The 23,904-nt window shown below is 43.8% G+C and overlaps 3 protein-coding genes across 17 annotated transcripts in view; 2 read left to right on the top strand and 1 right to left on the bottom strand.

Moving 5' to 3' along the window:
• Positions 1 to 6,473, top strand: part of RAB9A (RAB9A, member RAS oncogene family) — a 57,202-nt gene extending 50,729 nt beyond the window's left edge. For all 6 annotated transcript variants that reach the window (XM_039548030.1, XM_039548021.1, XM_039548075.1 and 3 more), the window contains one exon: positions 5,379 to 6,473. In XM_039548030.1, the coding sequence (XP_039403964.1) occupies positions 5,413 to 6,018 (606 nt within the window). In that variant the 5' untranslated portion in view covers positions 5,379 to 5,412 and the 3' untranslated portion in view covers positions 6,019 to 6,473. The remainder of the gene's footprint in view (positions 1 to 5,378) is intronic.
• A 4,011-nt stretch (positions 6,474 to 10,484) lies between these two features.
• On the bottom strand, positions 10,485 to 19,608 carry TRAPPC2 (trafficking protein particle complex subunit 2). Of its 2 annotated transcripts, none has more exons than XM_039493883.1 (5): positions 19,437 to 19,608; positions 17,963 to 18,073; positions 15,446 to 15,590; positions 14,404 to 14,489; positions 10,485 to 11,855 (listed from the first exon to the last, which is right to left on the bottom strand). In XM_039493883.1, the coding sequence occupies exons 2-5, from the start codon at positions 18,053 to 18,055 to the stop codon at positions 11,757 to 11,759; spliced, it is 423 nt and encodes a 140-aa protein (XP_039349817.1). In that variant the 5' UTR covers positions 18,056 to 18,073; positions 19,437 to 19,608; the 3' UTR covers positions 10,485 to 11,756. The 2 variants fall into 2 exon arrangements, with proteins under 2 accessions (XP_039349817.1, XP_039349827.1); XM_039493893.1 differs by lacking the exon at positions 19,437 to 19,608 and adding an exon at positions 18,663 to 18,719.
• Positions 19,563 to 23,904, top strand: part of OFD1 (OFD1 centriole and centriolar satellite protein) — a 58,407-nt gene continuing 54,065 nt past the window's right edge. For 7 of the 9 annotated variants that reach the window (XM_039493771.1, XM_039493808.1, XM_039493800.1 and 4 more), the window contains exons 1-3: positions 19,563 to 19,718; positions 20,239 to 20,335; positions 23,632 to 23,832. In XM_039493771.1, the coding sequence (XP_039349705.1) occupies positions 20,240 to 20,335; positions 23,632 to 23,832 (297 nt within the window). In that variant the 5' untranslated portion in view covers positions 19,563 to 19,718; position 20,239. Of the gene's footprint in view, positions 19,719 to 19,876; positions 20,129 to 20,232; positions 20,336 to 23,631; positions 23,833 to 23,904 lie in introns of those variants that run through there. The other 2 variants (XM_039493782.1, XM_039493792.1) reach the window with 2 other exon arrangements.

Raw genomic sequence — 23,904 nt, forward strand, 5'->3', positions numbered from 1 at the left:
CCCAAGAGTCTCGGAGGGTGTTTTGAAGGTTGCTTACAAAGTCCAGAATGTTAGTCCCTGGAGGAGGTGTAAACCCCTCCCATTGCTGCTTTACCAGCTGTAATGGCCCCTTAACCTCATGGCCATATACCAGCTCGAATGGTGAGAATCCTAAACTGGGATGTGGAACAGCCCTGTAGGCAAACAGCAACTGTTGTAACACTAGATCCCAATTATTGGAGTGTTCATTGGCCAATTTGCGGATCATGGCCCCAATGTTCCATTAAACCTTTCCACTAGGCCATTAGTTTGGTTGTGATGCGGGTGGCAACCAAATGATGCACCCATGAGTTTCCCACAGGTCTTTCATGGTCCCTGATAGGAAATTTGTTCCCGAATCTGTAAGAATTTCAGAGGGCCAACCCACCCTGGTAAAAATGTCAGTTAAGGCCTGGCACACAGTTTGAGCCCTGGTGTTGCCTAGAGCTACTGCTTCCGGCCATCTGGTCGCAAAGTCCACAAAGGTCAGTATGTGCTGCTTTCCTCTGTGGGTCCTTTTTTGGGAAATGACCCATAATATCCACAGCTACTCGCTGAAATGGGAACTCAATTATGGGAATTGGATGTAGAGGGGCCTAGACCTCGTCTTGAGGTTTAACTACCTTTTGGCATACCTCACAAGAACGGACATACATGGCAACGTCATTGCCCATCCTCCCAGTCGAAGGACCTTCCCAACCTGTCTTTGCTTCGGTTCACCCCAGCATGGCCACTGGGATGATCATGGGCTAAGCTTAAGAGCTTTTCCCGGTACTTCGTCGGAACTAGCAACCGTTTTTGAGGATGCCAGCCCTCCTGGTGTCCACCATAAAGACTTTCCTTGTATAAAAGTCCTTGGTCCACTAAGATCCGGGATCGGTTAGTGGAGCTGAGAGGCGGTGGGTTGCTGCGTGCCGCCGCCCATGCTTTCTTGAGGCTGTCATCGGCTTCCTGCTCTGTCTGGAACTGTTCCCTTGAGGCGGGAGACACCAGTTCCTCTGGAAGTGATGTAGGTGATGAGATTGTTTCTGTTGACTGTGAACCGCTCTCCGCTGGTCCACGAGGTGTTATTTCAGGCTCCGGCTGAGCCTCTAGGGTAGGGTTGTCTGCTGGTTTTTCCAGTTCAGGCCCGTTGTCGCCCTCTGGCGGTGGAGTTGTAATAGCTGGCGCCGGTGCTGGCGCTGGGTGCCCTTCCAGTTCTGGTTCTGGGACTGGATGAACTATGGCTGCTGTCGGTGTTGGCCTGGGATCCGGTTCCACCACATCTGTCTGGGTCTCTGGTAACACAGACGGGGTCTTGGTGGATGGCTCAGGAACAGGTATGGGTGCAGCAGCTCGTCTGGCTTGGCTGCGTGTAACCACTCCCTCTGTTTCTGGCGGCTCAACGTGATGGGCCAAGTGGTTGCCCAGTATCATGGGGACAGAATAATTGTCATAGACAGCAAAAGTCCACGTCCTGACCAGCCCTTGTACTGGACAGGTAAGCGCACTGTAGGTAATGTTACAGGTTTTGACATGAAGGCGAACTGTCACTTTGGTTTTCGGGTTGATGAATTTGGGGTCCACGAAGGTTGGTGGATAGCTGACACATGTGCTGCAGTGTCTCTCCATGCGATAACTTCCTTTCCGTCCACTCTCAAAGTTTCCCTAAAGCATACGGGTATTTGAGAGATATCTAATTCGGGTTTCCTTGGTGTGCAGGTGCAAGGAGTTGGACCGGTTCAGGTTCTTTGGGCATTTGGCTCTGATATGCCCCAGTTCATTGCATCAAAACATCGCCCACTTGATGGGTCACGGGGTTGTGTTGGTTTACTGGAAACTGGTGAGGTAGAAGAAGAGGTAGGGTGTGACTGTGCTTGGGTTGTAGGTGTGGGCTTGATTGGCCTCGATGGTAAGGTTTAGTCTCGGTGGGTACCTTGTGTGATTCGCTCCCTTTGGCAGTAGCTTTTGTGTTGTCTACCGATGCCATCCATCTGGCTCCAATCTCTCCTGCCTCAGTGAGAGTTTTGGTTTACCATCTTGGATGTAGCGTCTAATGTTCTCAGGAACACCATCTAGGAACTGCTCCATCATCATCAGGAGGTGTAGGTCGTCTAGCTCCTTAACCTTGGATCCTGATATCCATGAGAAATAGTGTTTTCCAGGTAAGCAGCGTGCTCTGGAAATGACATCTCTGGTTTCCATTTCTGGGCTCTGAAACGCTGTGGGCGTGATCAGGGGTGATGCCCATTCTGAGTCTGGCCTTGGTTAGGAACAGTGGAAAGTCGTCCATCTGGTCTCTAGGCATTTCAGCTGCCACAAGGGATAATTGTCCGCTGAGCTGTGACCTCAGCTCCATCATGTATTGGTCTTTAGGAAGATGGTATCCAATACAGGCCCTCTCAAAGTTTTCTAAAAAGGCCTCAACATCATCCCCTGCCTTGTAGGCGGGAAATTTTTTCCGAAAAATTTGATCAGTAGGTGGATGGGGTGGTGGATTATGCTGCTTAGCCTGTTCTACTTCCAGAGCCTGCCTCTGGATTTCCAGATCTTTCTCTCTTAATTCCATTTGTCTGATGTGGTCTGCCTCTCTGGCTTTCTGGTCTGCCTCCATGGCTGCCATGGCCATCTTGTGTTCTCTCTCTTTGGCTTCCAGGATTTTTATTTGCAATCGAGCAAGCTCTAGTTGGTCACTTGTTTCCGTCATATCTGTGCCTTGGGGTGCTGGCCACACCCCTCCCTGTTTATGATAACTTGAGTAAAGAAAGGGTAATTAATCCTGTGTATAGCAAATTGTGTGTTGCAACTCTCTATTGTTCTGTACTGAGCAACAGGGAAAATCTAAAAAACTCTCTGTCTCTCTGCGAGAAAAGACTAGTGAAAATCTCACTGGCTTCCTGGCTTCTGCATTTCAAAAGTCACAGGAAAAAAAAAAACTGATAGAATTGCAGACACAGGATTCAGGAGCTATCTCTCCTCGCCAAACCAGTTTTCCCTGTTGGATGGGATGAGCTCGGAGGAGCACTCCCCCCACCCAAGGAATCCTGATCACACAAAGGAGGGACACACCTCCTTGCAACCAGAGCTAAAAACCTCTGTCTTGAGATTCCTTATCTCCCCAGCAAACCTGTGAGGGCACTTCCCCCCACCTAAGGAATGCACACACTTTCTTTTCCTCCAAGGTGCTTTTCTATGCCACCCGAAAGAAAACTGCTTTCCTCAAGCTGCCTGTCCAAGCAACCCAAAAGAAAAACTGCTTCTAACAAAGCCTGCTGGAAACTCAATTCCCTCCAGCCCAACTGCTGAAACTGCTTCTAACAATACCACTTAGAAACAGAAGACTAGTAAACTCAACTCTTCTCTCAGGTTGCTTTCCTGCTCTAGAAGAAGAGAATAGCTTCCTTCAGTGTAGCCCAGCTGAAAAAACTCCTTCTAACAATGGGTTCGAAACTCTGCTGCCACCATGTCATGGGATCTCACCCCCACTTTGAGCTTGGGGGTTCAAAGAGAGGACCAGGTATTCTCCCCACCTAACCCTTAGGGTAGGATTCCTTCTCGCTGCCACCAGTCAGGTTAACGTGTCTGACGCACGGCCTGTCCCCCAAGCTTCCCTGGGAACCCAGATTCAAATCCCTTGAATCTCTACACACAGGAAGCAGCCCACTTCCCCCTCCCTCTCCTGCTCTCTCTGCTTGGAGACAACCCTTGTCTCCACAGAGTGGCGCCTAGCTTCCTTCCCCTGAATCCACAGGTAAGGAACTTAACCAAGTCCTGAACTTAAAAGAGTTTATTAAAAGAATAAAAGAAAGAAGAGAAAAATACACAATCTCTATGAATCCAAGATAGACTTTCATAGGGTCTAATCTTATTAATCCCTGGAGAAATTTCTCCCTTTTCCTCAGTACAAACAATACAGGCAAAATTACGAATAATCAATGCAAACACACAGAATTGCAGACACAGGATTCTTATATGCAATTACCCAGTTCTTCTAATACTCACTAGCTTGAATAGGAGAAATTAGTTCAGAAAGATGAGCAGACTTGGTTAAGCGTCTGGTCTGGTGTAGGTCCAGACGGCTAAGAACTCAGAACAAAGAACACAGAGACCCAAGTTCCCGCTCTCTGGGATTTTCAAATTCTCTTCCCTGATTGGTCCTTTGGTCAGGTGTTTCACCAGGTCTGTGTTAACCCTTTACAGGTAGACCTTAACCCTTAACTAACTACTTATGACAGGCAGAAAGTGTAAGTAGGCCTGCCTTTTTTTCTCCTCAGAGATGGTAAACCGTGCAGTTGTCACAGTTAAGTTACCTGTGGCAAGCCCATGCCCATTTATTCTGAAAGTAAAAGCATTACAGAGAAAACATATCAAAATAATAAAAGAACCTAAACGTGCTAATAAGCTTACTGGAGATCACCCTAACTCCAACAAGGGCTCAGGCAGGTGAACAGTCCTTCAAGCCCCACATGTGTTCAAGTTCATAACTCCGTTTGCTCAGAACAAGACCACCATGAATCTGAGTTACTTCTTTATGCTGTTTGGCCCTTTTGATTCTGGGAATAGGTAATTTGCAGACAAAGTTCCCCTCCCTAGGGCAAGCCTCCTATAAAGATCAAGTCCAAAGGTGGGTGGGCATTTGCATTTCCCTCCTTTCCAAATATTTCCTAAGGAAGCTGTTCAACAGTTTATTCTTAGCTCTTTGTTTACAAGAGTCTGTTGAAATTCATAACACTTCCCAAGGTTTACATTAGTCATGTCTCCTAGACAGGTTACATACAGTCCCACAATAACACACATTTGCATTTCTAATATAATGAGCTCCTAAAATATTTTAACTTAATTCAGTAAGGTTTACCTTTATTTATTTTTGTCCAGGAATTTGCCTCATCTGTCACAAACCCATTTGAGATTTAAAAAAAAAACCTACTAGATAAGTTCATGGAGGATAGATCCATCAATAGCTATTAGCTAGTATGCTCAGGGATGGTATCCCTAACCTGTGTTTGCCAGAAGCTGTGAATGGGTGATGGGATGGGTCATTTGATGATTATCTGTTTCGTTCATTCCTTCTGGGGCACCTGGCATTGGCTGCTGTCAGAAGACAGGATTCTGGGCTAGATGGACCTTTGGTCTGACCCAGTATGGATGTTCTTATCCAGTGGGAAGTGCGCTACTTTTTGACACTTTTTTTTTAAATTACAAACATTTTTAATTAGTTCCTTTTCTTTTTGCATGTAAGGTTTAGTGAGCAGTGACTTGGGCGTAACACTTTATGGGTAGTGCATGAGTATGTAAACAATTCAATATTTAACAAAATAAGAAGTTGCCTTTATCACAAGGGGAAAATGTTCGTTCTTAACAGGGTCTCTCTTATGTTACAGGACTCAGAAATCAGGAGGATCCATTTCCATAACAATGGCAACAAAATCATCTCTACTTAAAGTAATACTCTTAGGTGACGGTGGAGTCGGGAAGAGTTCACTTATGAACAGATATGTCACTAACAAGTTTGATACACAATTGTTCCACACAATAGGCGTGGAGTTCTTAAATAAAGATTTGGAAGTGGATGGACACTTTGTTACAATGCAGATATGGGACACGGCAGGTCAAGAACGGTTCAGGAGCTTACGGACTCCTTTCTATAGAGGTTCTGACTGTTGCCTTCTAACTTTCAGTGTAGATGACTCTCAAAGCTTCCAAAACTTGGGTAACTGGAAAAAAGAATTCATTTACTATGCAGATGTGAAAGAGCCTGAAAGTTTTCCTTTTGTGATATTGGGTAACAAAGTTGACATAAATGAAAGGCAAGTGTCTACAGAAGAAGCCCAGGCCTGGTGCAGGAACAACGGCAACCATCCCTATTTTGAGACTAGTGCAAAAGATGCCACTAATGTTGCAGCAGCCTTTGAGGAAGCTGTTCGAAGAGTTCTTGCAACTGAAGATAGAGCAGATCACTTGATTCAGACAGATACAATAAATCTTCACCGGAAGCCCAAACCCAGTTCATCTTGCTGTTGACTGTTAGATTTTTTTTGCCAATAAAGTTCTGACAAACTTACTCTAAAAATAAGAAAAGGAGTAATAGCTCAAATATAAGTGGGTTCCACTCTAATATTATTAAAATGTAACATTCTGCTGCTTTACTGGGGAGTGGGGGAGGCTTCCATTCGTTGAGTGACTTGTTTCTGAATTAGTGGCATCTTCTGTTTAGAAAGATGTCAGCTAAAAATGTTCATTTAATATAAACGTGTAATTTGCAAAGCTAACAAATCAAATGATAAATACGTTAAATGTAATTCAGAGAAACTTGAAAGTTCTAGAAGCACTACTTTTGGGTTTTTTTCTGTAATTCAATGCAAGGAACAAATTTTGTATGTATGTATATTTTTATGAAATTAGCATTCCATTTTTGGTTCACTAAAACCCATTTCATAACATAATGCTAAATATTAAAGAACTTCAGTCTCATTACATTCCTTTTGATCTGAGTGGTACTTCATCTGATTTTTTTAAAAAAAATTCTATATAAACCTTTAGATTTTCTGCTATTAAGTACCTAATGTCACTAGACCTACTGTAGATTTTAAGGTAGGAAATAAACCTCCTGCATACTTAATGTCTGTGTGTTTTCCCTTCATCTGCTCTTCTAAAGCCTTGCTGAATTTTGCCAACAGGTTACTTAAAGCTGCATTTGCACCATAGAGCTAATGACACACGTCATGCTAGGAACTTGATGTATGGCTGAAAACTGACTTGCATGCAACTGAAGCAGCCCCTCAGTTCACAGAGCTGCTCCTTGCGCAGAAGCAGGGCTTCATCTGCTTAAATAAGCAACAAATAAGTTTTTACTCCTGTTATCCTTGTAGAGCTAATGAATCCTGCTAGCACCAGTGCTGAGCCAAATCCCAGAATAAACTTCCAGTGCTGGCAGTTACAAAATCATATATACTAAAAACCTGAACCCACTTGTCATAGATGTTAGTTCAATACAGTAAAATAGAACCTCATGATGTCAGTAAGTCACTTCCTAAAAAGAATTGTACCTTTTAAATTTCTTACTATTAAATATATGCCTTTTCTTAACTTTCTGGGGCAGTGATGCAGAAGAAATGTTACCATGTAAGTGGCTCTACTTAGGCTGGAAAGTTATCTCAGAGAGAGAGTTGGAGTGACTTATGGGACTTTTCCTGGATATCAGGTTGATGTCCTAGGGTTAAAAGGTCTTGGAATGCAACAGTCTTATGACAGTGTTGGGGTTGCTATTGCTGCCTCATCTGGCAAAGATGACTCTCTCGGTGGGGAAAGGGATTGCCAGGCTCCTCTGGTGCCACTTTGGCCTGTTCTGAGACTGCTACCTGCTTCTAGCATGGGAGGTCTGACTAAAACTGCAAACAATGAGTGAGATTTAGGCTGAAAAAGTTAGAAGGTTGCTAATCAGAAGAGGAGTGAGGTTTTGGAACAGCCATTCAATAGAAGTAGCAGGGGAAAATAACCTCACTAGTTTTAATATTTATCTTAATACATTTATAAATGGGATTATATGATAGGGTTGCGTATAACAGCAGGGGACTGGACTCTGACCCAGAATGTTCCTTCAAGCCCTATGTTATTACCTCTTTTGTGATGGGTGAGAGGGGAAATTGCTTTGAGAAACATGAAGGTACAATGCTGGCAATGGTAGAGACTACATGTATGGGCACTGATTGGGTTGAGGTTAGCTAGCCTGCTTCCACTCATGTTTTGCTTGTGATGAAGCTCTGAAAAAGGATTCCCTCCCAATTGCAGGGGAAATGGGTCCCTGATCAATGCTGGCAAGAACAAATAACTCACTGAAGGTGAGTAGGAGTATTTTGTCAAATAGTGATGTAGCACCGTGTGACCTCTGCGCAAAGGGAACTGGTGCTGACAATGGTCTTAATGTGGATGAGGTATTAGGTGGGACATCAGTATGTATCTCAGGACAGTGATGGGTTCAATCCTCTACACTGCTGCTTGTAAGGCAGATAGCAATGTTGGCACTGGCCATTCCTTCCTTATGCAAGCTTGACCACTGGCATAGCATGCCCTTGAAGCAGTAGGCGGCTTGTAGGTTTTTGTGGAGGACTTATTTTGGACCCTCCTTGTGAGAAGCCCAAGTGATTTTTAGAGCTGCACTTCTGCTCCATCTGGCCTAGCCTCAATGTGCTGAATTTCAGAGTTGGGGGCACAAGCTCCAGGTCTATCAGTACCAGGGTCAATGACAAGGTTACTGCTGTTGGTGTTTTCACTATCCTTTTTTATACCTTTCCTCTTGTCAGAGTGGTGTGGATTGTCTGCTTGAGAAGCTCTAGCAAAGGATGACTTTTTTTGGCTCCAGTTTGGCAGTTACTGCTTCCTCAGGAACAGACCAATCCTCAGACTCTGCTAATTGATGCAGTTTGAGATACGTGTTTCTAGAATCCTGTATTCTAGAGGAAAAGGAATGACCAATCATCTGTTTGGGAAGGGGCTTTCCCTCAGGCAGTGTCTGTGGCCATTTGTGAGCAGGATGGACAGGATCTGAATCTGGACAGCCTAGTCTGCCATGAGGCATGGTGTTTGGTGCAAGATATGTGATCCTGAGGTACAAGGGAGTTGAACTAATTTAGTTTCTGACTGTCATTAAAACCTAGTCAAATTAGACTATCTTCAAACAGATCATTGAAAAAACAAAGATTAGCAAACACTAGCAGGTCCGTTGCCTCTGGGTTCCACTTCACTGCCACGGATCGTCAGAAAAGTGGAGGAGGAAGGCAGGCACTCTACCTTTCATGCCTTTGAGTGGAAGCATGAAGTGGTACAGGACATGTGACCACAACAGACACTATTATTCAATGGACTCCATCCAGTCTTAAGCCCATGAGCACCTAGTGTGATACATGCTGACTTTGCACTTTTAATATTCAAGGATGTACTCAGTAAGTATGTTAATGTACTAAAACAGTGGTTCTCAAACTTTTGTACTGGTGACTCCTTTCACATTGCAAGCCTCTGTGTGACCCTCCCTTAAATATATTAAAAGGTGTTTTTAATTTATAACACCATTATAAATGCTGGAGGCAAAGCAGGGTTTGGGGTGGAGGCTGACAACTTGTGCCCCTCCCATGTAATAACCTTGTGACCCTTTGAGGGGTCCTAACTCCCAGTTTGAGAGCCCCTGCACTAAAAGGAAGGGTTTGTGTGTTTAACAAAGTAACAAATCTTTAACTACAGTGGAACTTCAGAGTTACAGACACTGTGGGAATGGAGGTTTGTCTGTAACTCTGAAATGTTCACAACTCTGATTCAGCAGCTTACACTCCAGGCCAAGTTTCAGCAGCAGCAGCTGAGCTCCTTACTCAACCTGGTGCAAGCTTGTCCTCTTGCCAGCAGATGGAGGTGTGTGGGGGGGAGAGAGGAGGATCAAGGGGTTAAAAGGTGTCCCCTTCCTGGCAGGGGCAGCAGTGAAAGCAATGCAGACCCCCACTGCTGTTCCACTGACTCAAGCATGTAGGGGTGGGGACAGGCAGCCCAGATGTCCCATCCTGAAGATGCAATATAGGCATAATAGAGTATTTACTTTTTTTTACTCAGCTGCTGCCTGATTGGTTACTTCTGGTTTCACATGGCCTCCAGGAGCCTGGTGAGTCTGTAAATCTGGTGTTTGTATCTTTGAGGTTCTACCATATACCACAAGAAAAGCCCTATAGTCTCACACATGAATTCTCAGCAAACAAAGGAACTCCTTAGACCTCTAAAGCCCCCCATTCAAACAATGTGGGGGTATTTTATTTTTTAACAAAGGAATGGGGAATTTTAAATCAAACAAATATACAAACTAGCCCTACTGTAGCTGTACACTAAATGCTACTGAATTTAAAATTGAAATTAAATCAGCTCATACAGTTGATCACTTCTAAAACAGTTCCCCATCTGCTATGTACATAAGTTAGAATGAAATAATTGCCATTGGAACTTTAGACTGGAGTGAAAAGAATAGGTTCAACAAACCAACTATTTAACATTACTTTATAACTAAGATGTGCTAATAGTAGGTGCAGCCTATAATGAGAAGACAGTTTTCCAAATATATTCCAAATGAGAAATCAGTCTCCCAATATCAAAACAAGACTGATTTTCCACTTATACTGACTTTTTTCAAAAGTTTAAAGATTAAATTGTCTTCAGAATCTCTACCTGTTGGTTTCAGATTTTACCTTTTACATCTACTATGATACAGCAACCTGGCAAAAACACAGAGCTTTATTATACAACTCTATAAGTAACAATGGAGCAAGGATGTCCTTAAGGGGGAAAAAAATAATCTTTTACCACATCACAAAATGGTCTCCTTTCAACTCATTTGTCATATATGTGCAGTTGAAGTGTTCACACCATGCAATGTCAAATTTTATTTGAAAGAAACAGCAGGACCTCTTGATATCTTCCATTGTTCCTGGGACATTTTAGAAATAAGCATAGTTCTTAAAAATGAGGATTGGATAAATATACAGCTAAAACAATTTAAATAACCAATTTAAATGGACAATGCAAAATGTTTCTGAAACAACCAGGTCTTCAGTCACTTATGAGGTCTTTCACATATTTAATAAGCTAATGCTAAGAGAAATCAGTTTATATAATATGCAAAATAATGGACATGTACTGTAAACTGAACCAAAGTATCTTAGCATTATTTAGCTATGTATCTGCTTTCCATATTATGCTATTCATTTTAAAATTATTCAATATTTTGGAATGACAGTATAAAGATACCTGTTTTCAAAAGTTACTCTATTTTGTAGTGCAGAACAGTAAACAGAATGGTCCAAACTCTGCCTTGCACCCTAGACAACCTTAAAAAATAGTTCAAAGTTCCCTATTCAGGAGGGTGCTTCAACACTCAAATTCTATTTACTTCAGTAGAACTTAAGTATAGGATTAAGTGCTGTCTTGAAAAGAAATAGCTTAAGTTAGTGACGAATGTCTGTAAATCTTTTTATATATTTTGTTTATTCCTTCACAATGTGCAGGTATAGGTTTTTTGCATCAACCATGCAGTACATTGTTCAGCAGTTTTGATCTTATTAAAAAAAAAGCTGAGAGTTGCTGACTTATTGGAAAATAGTATTGCAAGGTCTTAATTGCTAGCCCCAGATGTTTCTTTAACCACTGCATTCTGGGATGCATCTCTGTGAGCTCACATGACAGGGAGAGGGGGGAATTAGTCTGGTATTGTGCCGTGCAAGAGTTTCTTATTTAAGGACTGTGACAAACATAGCAAGCTTTAATCTTACTAAGTTAACGTATTTCTCCCTTTAGACCTAACAATTAAGAACTTCCCTCTTCTTTGTCCTAAGTCATAATTGTGAAATATACCCCCCTCTCCCCCATACACACAAGCTTTTTTGCATTTAGATCTGATTTCTTTCCAACAGGCTCCATAAACAGAAGAGATCCGCTTTTCATCTCTGCATTGATAAGGCAACCATGATACACTGACACCTCTAACTTTGGAATACAGCAACTGATTTGCTACCACTGTTTAACACTAACACATGGCAACTGGAAGGATTTGTATAGTATTTCTCATAACCCCAAAAGCTGAATTGGTTTTTAGTTGTCACTGGAAAAAAATTATGGGGCATCTAATTTATCTTAAGTCTTCAAAAAGATGTCAAACATGCTGAAAACATGCCAGGTTGTTTAAGTTAATTACAGTTCAGATATTCATGAAGATACAATGTCTATTAAAGTATTCAGCTTAAAAGATGTTTTTTTCCAAGAAATTGCACTTTTCTGTCAAATGCACTCGATCGAACAGGAGAATTGGGTTCATAGAATGGATTCATTGCAAACTGAGGAAAAAGGAGAGAGAATCATCAATAAACAGACTGTTTTGAACTACAAAGAAACAGAGAAATAATTAGTATTCTTCAGCTCTTAGAGAACAAATTACTAAAAGCTCTACCTTGAACCTTAGCACCAGTTTTTAAGCAGAAATCCATAGTGATAGTGATTGAGCATTGCTCTGAGGCTTAGCTGACTTTCTTCCTCTGTGTACTATTGCAGCTGCTGGAACCATTTTAATAAGACATGGTATTTGTTTAAATAAAGACAGTTATCAGACCCCAAATATTAGTTTTTTTCTTCATACCTTAATATTAATTTGACCAAGCTGAGAGGCAAATCTAAGACGCTGTAATTTACATCTGATGCCTCCCACCTCCATGTGTATATTATAAGAGTTTAGACAAACCAGGGTGCAATCCAGCCCAGTGAGGAGCTGTCAACATCTGCCCCGCAACTGTAGGTGCCTCACAATGCTTTCTATTGTAGCTACCAAGCTGGGCTGCTCACAAACAGCAGGCAGGTCGCATCCTGAGTGTCTGTAGAGCCACAGCCTTAGTCCTGCAACTCTAACCCCAGCAGCCTGCCAGCAACACTCCAGTCACACACTGGCTGCCAGCAGCCTCAGTTACTACCTGCAGGGCAACCCCCAACACACACCCAGTCCTGAATTTTCCCCCACAATGTGTGTTCTGAACTGTCCAGCCCTCTTCTGGACAGTTCAGATATTAGAGGCTTGTTGCCCCTGTAAGGGGGTCAATATGCAACTGTTTGCTACTTTCATTGGAGTTACCTAAACAGTTCAGTTTAAACACTGGATTAGTTTTGATTAAAAATAAAAAGCTTAACTACAAAGAGATACATTAAGTAAGTAGAAATATAAGATAGTGAAGTCACAAATGGTTACAAGAGAAATAAAGATAAAATGCTTCCTAGTAGCTAAAATTTAACAGAGTAGACTTGGCTCAAGGTAAAATCCTTACCACACGCTCCCAGTAATATCGCTCACTAAAATCTTAAGACAGGATCCTCCCCCCCCACCTAGGGTAGCCAGGTGTCTGGTTATCGACTGGAAAGTCCAGTCAAAAAGGGGATCTGGCAGTGTGTAATCAGATGTACTGATGAGAGACAAAGTCCAGTTACTGCAGGTAGGAGGGAAGTGACAGCCTGTTGTCTGGTCCTGATGTGGTGGCTCCTGGGGCAACACACATGCACCTTGGGCAGCCACGTTGAGGAGCCTGGTTTGCAGGGCTGCAGCAGAGGACAGAGTGTGGGGGCCCACTGTGAGTGGGGTTAGGGGCTGCCAGCAGGTATAGAATGAATGCGAGCTGCCCCGCCATCAGTGCTTCCCCCGGCTATGTTCTCCGGCAGCTCTGGGACAGGGAGGGCTTGAATGGGCAGGGAAGAGGGCTACTGGGCAGGCAGCACAGAGGGAGGTGGAGGCTGCCATGCAGGAGAGTCATGTCCTAGCTTGCCAGTGGGGCTGCCTGGCTGTAGTGCTCTTCTGATCTGCACTTCCAGGTTGCCTGTTGAAGCTGGGGTTTGCAAGTCCCTTGGGGCTGTTCACACTGGAGTTGAGGGGAGCAAGCAGGGGAAGGGGCCTCAAGGGAAGAGGCAGAGCAGGGTTGGAGCCTCAGAGGAGTCCAGTTTTCAGACATGAGAAAGTTGATCACCCCCCCCCCCCACCCAAAGTCAAAGGGCTGGTTCCTTTGTCATCTTAAGTGAAAAAGAGTGTGTGAGAGAGATCACGAGGATGTTTTTGCCCCTCACTTTTGTAGCCTAGTCCCCCTTTGGTAAAAGAGTCCCTACGGTTTGCTTCCTAAAATGCAGATTGATCTGTTCCTGCCCCTCTTAATTGCCAATGAATGGCCACCTGACAAGTGGCTGCTCATCAGCTTTGATGAAACCTGGTTAGAGGGTATCAGCTTTTCCTTTGTCTTTGAGGAACAGATTTACTCTCTCCCCAGACTTGTCTGGTAAACACACAGAGTCATAATTTCATCTTATGTTCATAACTCTTAGTACACATTGTGTACTTACATTTTATCATATTACTGACCAGTGAGTTATTAGTTTTAAAATGATACTTCACAAGGCATATTTTATACAGATTATTACAACAGCATGTAAGGGGTTAATACAGGATGTATTCAGCCACACAAGCTCCCTTAGACTTTCAACCTCTAATGTATCATCTCTAAATTTCACCCACAGGAGTTGAGAAGATGCAATTTACACTATTTTAGGCTCACCCCTAAATTTGGCTCTTAGTGATAATAACTTCACTCAGAAATGAAGGCCTCCCCATGGCCAGAACTGCTTATAATGCTGTGTCAATTAAACCTGCTAAGATCAAGCCTAACAGACACAGTGTTAACTACCCTGGCTACAGGGGCTGGGTCTAGATAGGGCTTCCAGTGTGATTAACTCTAGTACAGCTGCACCTGTGGCAATGGTGGGAAATTTTCGAAAGTTTCCCTAATGTAGACATTGCTTAAGTGTGTATGGTAGAACACACTTTAAAATTTTACACAAAATCATAAGATAAATTCTTACCTTTATATACAAGTCATAGACATCACTGAAGAAATTTTTAATTCCATCTTCTTGTCTTACATCATGAAGCATAATAAATCTCATATGTGGAACAATTAAGGAAGCAATTTTCCTTCCAAAAATTTAAGATTAACTGTTAGTGCCTCTCTGCTCTTCCCTCCCTCCAAGTAGTTTTAACACCAACACTAAATTTGCAAAACTAATGAAAAATTGGACATGGTATTTGATTGAGGCAAGCACTCACAGCTCAATGCAGCACATGCTTACACCTGAATTTTATATATGCAAGACAGTGTTCTTTGGAAGCTACAATTTAAAGAGGGATCTCCAGGCACATTAACTGTAGGGAGCATTAAATTTCAATCTGTAATTAAACTTCCCATGCTTTTGGGAGCAAAAAGTATCACTCCCTCATTCAAGTCTTTATTTTCTAAAGAATATCCAGATTTTGAAGAGATTTTTTTTTAAATATAAAGTAATGTTTCCATGTACCTCAAATTAGAATACATTGTCAAACAAATATAATCACTATTTTTACAACACACATGGCAATTAACACCTGGTTTCTGATATCCAAATCAAGTCTGTACATCTAAATGACCTGAAAAAACTATCCTTTTTTGACTGGATGTGTAGAGACCACCAACAGGCATATATAGTTATAGCCAAGCCTCTTATTTGCAGGTTTCAAAAAGGGGTTGGAATTAGAGAAAACTGTATGGGCAGGAACAGATCTCTCTATTGTTCCTTTCCTGGTGTTATCTTTATAAAACTTATTCCTCTGCTCAGGGCAATCCCCCTTAGGGTCTTTCTTCTGCCCACCCCATCCTCCATCCCCACTCCAGATTAAGATCCATTGCTGTCCCTCCCACTTAGTCCCATCTTTTTAGAAGTGATCTTCCTCTGACAAACTTCATCCAGATGTTGCGGACTACGTCTAACCTACCTTCCAGTAAAAACAGCAGAATTAGTTCTGCTCTAGAATTGTTTCATTTAACTTATCACTTGCTGGCAAAAGTGAATAAATACAGAGAAAGGATATGTCCTGCAGTGACAAAAGCAGAAACAAACCATTCATTAAACTTGTCCACTGTCTTCAGGTACATGTTGTTAGACAGCCACATGTTCTCGTCTACTAGGTCAAGAGCAGCATGAGCTATGAACTGGTTGAGATGACGATGATCATCCTGATATGGAAAACAGAATGAGCTATTTCATACAAGTAAAATCTAAATAAGAATAATCTACCAGCTGCTATAATAGCTGTACATTTTCTTACAGTTTGTACCCTCAACCTTTCTTTTGCAAGATATAACATGGTATTTAATGAAATACAAACACAATAAGATATATTCCCAATACTTTGGTGTCAGAAGTGAAAGACACTAGGGCATCAGAAAACAGAGAACAACTAGGGTTTTGTTTTTAATATAGTCCATGTTACTGCAAGTATTGTGCAATAGATCCGAGGATTAAATATTACAGGTGTAAATAAGTGCAACTCCCTCTATGATAAATAGGAATGGCATTCACTTAATGCCACAGCAGAATTCGTCCCTAACAGTGCAGTGACTATGTAAGTAAATGCAATTATGTGCTTAGCAGTAGTTCTCTCATCCTAGAATATTAAAAAATGGTTTACTGAAAAGAAACACTGGTGAAGACCATTCCCTAAGTGTCCAAGAGTTTAGAAACTGTGGCTGTCCTTCCAGCATACCCTATACTGAGGGAATACTGCTCATATGCTGCTCTTGCACCCACAGGTCTGCTCCATTCCTCGTGGTTTTCTCCATTTTCTGATCTGCTCACATATTATAGGAAAAGTAAAATTTGGAAGGGAAATAGATTCATTGGAAGCAAAGAGTATCATCCTTCCTTTCTTCTCAGCTAGTGGGAGGAGGGGAAAAAAAAAACAGAGGGGAGAAAGTGCCCTACTTTACAACACAGAGTATGGCCAATATATGGGGCTTATCTCTTGTTTTTTGAAAGTGTGCCATGGAACCTTTAGCAACCACTAGAGACAGGCAGTAGCGTCCTTGGCTTAATGTCTTATCTGCAGGTCTGCACTTAACAGCAGTCCACCTATCTACAACTACACGTACTTGTCATTACTGAGTAACAGACCAAATCGTGGAATTTACAAAGCCAAATTCTGTGCTGATTTACAATACACTCCATGCAAACCATTTACCTCAATGAGATTTTACAGGCTGGAAGTCTGTGCAGAATTTGTTGGTCTATGCAAAGTGTTGTTATCCAGAAGCAGAGGCTATCTGCCAAGAGGTACCAATATCATTGGTTCTCTCTACTTTAGTGCAATTATATTCTCAATAAGTTTATAACTTATTATTAAAATGTGACCTGAGATTATGCTTGCCTGGTTCAAACCATTTTAATTTTAGAGTGCAAAAAATGAAGTTTACTCAATTGTCAGATGCATTTCAGCATGACTATACATCTAAAAAGCTCTGTTTTAGGATATATTGAAGATACTATTCAATAATACAAATTAAACTCATTATTAAAACCTCTTTTTCATTTCACCTCTGTACTCTATGCTTTTTTTCCCTTTATGCACCCATCATCATGGTACGTGTGTTCTATCCTCATTGGAGCCATTATATTACACATTTTCTAACCTGTATTTATTTATAAAGCTATTCAATCAGGTCAATTAACACATACTTTGGAGACCTTATTCCAGTGTTTCTCAAACTGGGGTCGCTGCTTGTGCAGGGAAAGCCCCTGGCAGGCCGGGCCAGTTTGTTTATCTGCCCCATCCGCAGGTCCGGCTGATCGCGGCTCCCACTGGCTGCGGTTCGCTGCTGCAGGCCAATGGGGGGCTGCTGAAAGCGGTGGCCAGTAAGTCCCTCGGCCTGCGCTGCTTCCAGCAGCTCCCATTGGCCTGGAGCAGCGAACCACGGCCAGGGGGAGCTGCAATCAGCTGGACCTGCAGATGGGGCAGATTAACAAACTGGCCCAGCCCGCCAGGAGCTTTCCCTACACAAGCAGTGACCCCAGTTTGAGAAACACTGCCTTATTCAGACCTGACCCAGTTTAAAAAAAATAAACAGGATTATCATTCAAATAGAAACTAAAGCCAGTGGTATTAACTTTGTGCTGTAATATTAATATTTAAAAGTAAAAAAAAAGATTAGAGTAAAACTCTAAACTTAATCCTCCGCACTATCCTCTAGAACAGTGAATGACATCATATAGCTGCACTATGGAGGTGGTGAGATAAATCAAGGCTAGCATGTAACATACATCAAGCAGCAACTATAAGTAGAACTGTACATACTTGATTTAAAACAGAATCTCTGAAGATACAGAAATGTATGTGTTCTGGAGAGACAGAATGGTCCGATGTTAAATGCATAGAAAGAGTCAGGAGCTATGGGTTCTACCTCCTGCTCTGCCAAAAGTTTTCTGTACAAGCAGTAACAATACTAGTTACTTCACAGGGTTGTGGTGAGACTTTAATAATTCATGTTTGTAATGAATGTTCATCAAATAGAAACAGCTATAGATATACAAAGTATTATCAAAATCTACAAACCTTGGACTCCACTTTTCCAGAAGGTAGAAATTCCATTTCAAATACTGGATTGTCATGATGACCAACTATTACAAAGTAGAAACTTCCAGACATTGTCTTCAAAATAATGCCCTTTTCAAGAAAGAAGAGACATGCTTTACAAATGCTTCCAGACATATGAAATGTAAATGCATTCAGAAAAGTCCTAAAAAAGAGTCAGCTAATACAAAATCATATTGTATATTAAGAAGAAACCATGTCAAATAGTTTAGATAAACAAGTTTTTGTAAGAGTTTTACCAATTTAAGACATTGGTATATATTTAAACATTCCATTGCAATCTAATTTTTACAAAATTTTGCTAGCATACCACACCCTGAAGGTGTAGTTGGCTAGTAACGACAACCAAAAGTGAAAGTAAATATGGACCTGCTCCCGCAGTGACTAATGATATGCTTTTAGTGTAATAGTTCCACTAACTTCAATCCACCAACAGTATATAAAGTTAAGCACTGAGCGAGTTGTTGCAAGATTGGGGCCTAATCTATCTTTTGTCCAAAAGTGTGAAATTCTAGTTTGGTAATAAACAAGACAATGGCGCAGAGGTGGCCAGCCTGAGAAGGAGCCAGAATTTATCAACATACATTGCCACAGAGATACATCACAGCCCCCTCCCCGCTCCCAGCACCTCCCACCTGCCAGCAGCCCTGCAGATGAGCACCTCCAGTTGCTCCTGATAAGTAGTTTCCTAGTGTGCAGGAGGCTCTGGGAAGGAGTGAGGGCCTGGCAGGCTGAGGGGAGAGGATGGGAAGAGATTGAGTGGGGGCAGGGCCTGTGGCAGAGCCAGAGGTTGAGCAGTGAGCTCCTCCCAGCAAATTGGAAAGTTGGTGCTTGTAGCTCCAGCCCCGGAGTTGGTGCCTATATAAGGAGCCACATATAAACTTCTGAAGAGCCGCAAGTGGCTCCGGACCTACAGGTTGGCCAGCCCTGCAACAGCGCAAAGCAACAGGGGCAGGGTCTGTTTGCAATCGTGCCAGTTTCAGAGGTGAAAGTTGCTACCTGCTCTACCTTCCCCGCCCATGCCAATTTCCACCGTTTTACAGCCACGTGTGCCTGTTCCCTTGAAGGCTCCGCTCTCCGCGAAAGCTGCAGGAAAGACTCACGCTCCCGGGACGGAGGGGAGGATTACCGAGCAGCTGACACCCCCCCCCCCCCGGGGAACGGAGGCAGAGAGAGGGGGCTTCGGAGGGAGGTGGGGCGTTAGCGGGACCGGGCGGGACAGGCGGATCGCTCTAACCCGCCACTTCCGTGTCCCCTCCCCTGCCTCGCGTGGGGTTAATGCGCGGCCGGTGACAGACACGGGCGAGGGAGGCTCAGTGCAGCAGCCAGCCGCTGCCCCCTCCCGCGCGGGGGGGGGCGGGGCTGTGACACTTCCACCGCCGCTCCTGGCAGGGGGAGGGGCGCAGATCAGGCCTCAGTCCGCCCGGCCGCTCACCCGCTTGTCCAGACGCCGCTGCACCCGGCTGTCCCCGCGGAGTCCCCAAAGATCCGGCGCAGCCTGATGGCGTCACCACTGGTCACCGCACTCTGAAGGGGAACGCCCAGGCGCTCTCAGCTATCGCGAGAGCGATCGAGCACAGTCGGTTCTCGCGAGGGTTCCGTCAAGGGGGCGGGGGCAGCAGCGGCGGTTGGTAACGGCCGGGCCGGACTGAGCCGCAAAGCGGCGATTAGCCCAGGTCGGAGGCAGCTGCCGTTGCTGGCGCCCCGGCTCAGCGAGGTGACCTGCGCAGTCGCGCGCACTCCGGGCCGCCAGCCCCAGCCCCTCCCTCACTGGGGCGCCCCCTGGCGGGGCCGAGTTTCGGCTGCGGGGCCCCGAAATCACCGGGGGCGGCCCTGCCCGGCGCGGGGGCTCTCGGCGGCAACATCTCCGCGGTGTCAGCATGAGCCCGCCCCTCCGGGCATCGCCCCCACTAGGAGCCGGGCCCCACGTAGCCGTTAGCGGTTCCTAGGCTCATTCCGGCCGGGCTGCTAGTTCCCCTGACTCCGGGAGCTGGGGCTTTAGCGAAACACGGGACACGCGGTGAAACCGCGGCGATTGCCCAGGCCCGCGGCAGCGACCTCCCCCCCCTCCCCCAGCTGATATTTCTGTGAGGAGCCGCATCCCCCACCCCCGGGTGCCGCGGAGGTGTAACTGGTGCAGTGTGGCAGGGCCTGCTGAGCCCCACCCGTTCACTAGCGCTGGGCGGGCGTGTCTGGTGGGAAGATGAGTAATGGTGTTTTGTAACATTTTCGCTCAGGATGGCTTCTTCTGAATTTCAAGCGTTGTCCCAAGACGAACTCCGGAAAAGACTTTATCAGACATTTAAGAACCGAGGTGTTTTGGACACACTTAAGGTGTGTGTTTTGTTTTAAGCGAGCGTTACATAGCACTTGCCTCACATACGTTTCTCTGTGGCTATCTGGCACTGAAAACAATAGGCTCTGTTTCACAACAGTGGAATCCGTGGTAGACAAACCTTTTTTGTTACATGGTCTTTTCTCTCAAGGAAAATGCATATTTTGGCCCCAATCCTGCAAGCTGATCCATGTGTAACTTTGTCTGCATGAAGCCCTGCCAGACGCAAGAGGGTTTCACACAGGTGCAAATGCCCACCTGCATGGATTGGCTTGTGGGACTGTAGCCTTCGTTAGGAGTGTAAATGTTTCTAGACCAAAAATAAACTGTCATTTATTTACCTTTCAATTAAGCCCACCTGCCAAAATGAAAATACTTGTGCTGTCATGGTACTAGCCAGGATGGACAGGGATGGTGTCCCTAGATTCTGTTTGCCAAATGCCAGGAATAGGTGACCGGATGGATCACTTGATGATTATCTGTTCTGTTCATTCCCTCTGGGGCACCTGGCATTGGCCACTGTCAGAAGACAGGATACTGGGCTAGATGGATCTTTGGTCTGATTCAATATGGCCATTCTTATGTTCTTATGCCATCTCTCTGCTGCTCTTTTAAGGATAAAATAGTTGTCTACTCTTTATAATAAAGAGTATTTAATTATAAAATATTTAATTTTTAAAATTTAACTTATTTCTCCCTTTTATAATCTTTCTTCCTGATTTCATGCTACTTTTTCTCCTGCTGCTTGAACGCATAGTCAAACGGTTGGCCATAACAATCCTTCACCATTTGGTCCGTTCCTGTGCAGCTGCAAGGGCTTGACGGGCTGAGAGTCCAACATTGGAACAGATACACCCATATAATATGAAGTCTTTGTCTGGGCTGCTTCCACCCCTCGGTTGGTGGAAGTTTATCCCAGCTATTACAAGCCACCAAGAGAATGGCATTTTCCAGAACATCTGGTGGCATTCTCGCAACATGTCCAAAAAGTGCAAGATGCTGTCTGTGGACACTGGCCCCAGTAGTGTGTAGACTGGAGTGACTGTAAACATCTGCATTACAAATGAAGTCATTCCACGTTATACCGGATATATGATGTTGGAATTTTATGTGGAAAGCCTCCAGCTTTGCCCAGTTTGGGTGGCATAGTGTCCATGTTTTGAAACCATACAGTGGTACAGAGAGGATAGATCCTGAACTTGGTTGTCGTGCTGAGATTATGTTGGTTCCATATTGTTGTAAACGACCCATGGCAAATGCTGCTATGTCAATCCAGTGGAGAACCTCTGTGTGAGAGTTGGAGGAACTGGTGAGTATAGAACCCAAATAGCAAAAGCTGGAGACTGCTTTGACAGTTTCATTATTCAAAGAGATTGGCATCACTGATGGACTTGATCCTAGATTTTGCAGTTTTGTCTTTGACCATGAACATGGAGGCCATCCTTAACCAACTCCTCCATTTGCTGGATGGAGAGCGTCGTGAAACCTGTCGGGGCTCTGTACTAGAACATCATCCGCATAGTCAAGGTCTGAGTGTGAGAGAGTGCCAGTCTTAATTCCTATGGATCTGACAGAATGCTGCATTATGAAATCCATTGCCTGATAGAAGAGTGCAGGGGCCAAGACACAGACCTACCTGACACCAGATACTAATTTAAAAGGTGATGACATCAGATTCCTATGACATACATGGGCAGTGGTTCCATTATGCAGCTCGCTAATCAAGTCCTGCAGAATGGTTGGGACATCAGTGTCCTTTAAGGCCTTCCATAATTGGACTCGGTCAACAGAATCAAATGCAGCCTTAAGATCGACATATGCCACGTGCAGAGGCTTCTTGAACTTGCGATGTATCTCCAACAACAAGAGGAGGGCCAAAATGGCGTCTAAATTGGACCTGTTCCTCGTAAAGTCTGACTGTTGGGGCTTCTGATGTAACAGGGGCTCCAAACACTCCAGCTACTTTTTCTCCCCTGTAATAAGTCACAGTAATAATTGTAGTGCCTAGTGGCCCCAGAGGACATCAGGGTTCCATTGTGCTAAGCACTGTACATACACACAGTAAACAGTACCTGCCCCGGAGGGCATGCACTTTAAATAGATAACCAGATAAGAGATGGGGAGAAAGGAAATATTATTCCCATGTAATGGAGAGACAACTGAAGCCTGATGAGATTAAGTGCTTTGCCCAGTGGTCACAGAGGAAGCAGAACTGGGAGTTGAACCCAGATTTTTTAAGTCCCAGCAGGACTCAAGTGTATTTTTCTGAACATTTTGTGTTTGTTGTTTCCTTGTCTCTTTCCCTTGTGTTTTCACTTTCCCTATATTTTCTGTTTCTTTTTCCTTCTCTCCACTATTTCTTTTTCTCAGTCGTCTACTTCTTTTTTGTACCTTGTACCATCCATCTTTCCTAGTCTCAAACATTTCTGCATTCATATAATCTTTACTCCATTTACCTGTCTATGTGAGAGAGAACTAGATAGTCCAGTTGCGTGGCTCCCTAGTTCCCCCCCACCCCTATCTGCAAAAGGACTAGTGGTGCGTAGACCACTCTGCTCCCTTTCCCCTCTTCTCCTCAGCAACTTCTTGGCCTGTCATTTAGTGGACTAGTGAATTTTTCAAATAAGCTGTAACTGAATATGCTGCAGTTTACATCTAAAATGTAGGTTGACCTCGCTACCTCTCTCAGGGCTGTGAAAAATTTCATGCCCTGTGCGTCTAATTAGGTCAATCTAACCCCCACTCTAGATGCAGCTAGGTCGATGGAAGAATTCTTCCATTGGCCTAGCTACTGCCTCTTACTACAGTGATGGAAAAACCACATCTGTTGCTGTACTGATTCTCTGCACTACAGCAGCATAGTTGCAGTACAGCAGTTGTGCCACTATAACGCTTGTAGTGTAGACGTACCCTGAGGCAGTAGCAGGAAGGGGGGTGGGGGTGGGAAAAGCAATTAAAATCAATTTTGAAATTTAAATTGCATCCTGGCAGAGGTTTGAGGATGATACAAATGTTTGTCTTTTGGATGAGGATAAATAGGTCATTTTAGCCCAATCTCTAATAATTATTAGAGTTAAAGACCACCTAGGCACCTTTAGAAATAGTTGAGGATGATAGACCTGGTGTCCTGAGCAATTTTCCAAATTCTATATGAGCCAACCTTAAATTAGAATTTTTTTCTTTTTGTTTCTTTACATCAGACTTTTACATTTAATATGTTGAATCCATATGGCTTCAGGAAAGCAAAAAATTCCAGAGTTTTCTCTTTCTGTTGTTGAATTTCTGTTTTCACCAGACGCAGCTCCGAAACCAGCTAATCCATGAACTGATGCATCCAATTTTAAGTGGAGAACTTCAGCCACAAGCAGTGTCTAGTGAAGGCAGTTCATTGTTAATTGGAGCTTCCAACAGCCTGGTGGCAGATCACCTGCGCAGTTGTGGCTATGAATATTCACTTTCTGTTTTCTATCCAGAAAGTGGATTAGAAAAGGAGAAGGTGAGCTCTATAATTTACTATGCAAGGGATGTGAAAGATGATATTCATATAGGACTTTGCAATCATTAACTG

The sequence above is a fragment of the Mauremys reevesii genome, linkage group 1, assembly GCF_016161935.1.
Source record: "Mauremys reevesii isolate NIE-2019 linkage group 1, ASM1616193v1, whole genome shotgun sequence".
In the NCBI taxonomy this organism is placed as follows: domain Eukaryota; kingdom Metazoa; phylum Chordata; order Testudines; family Geoemydidae; genus Mauremys; species Mauremys reevesii.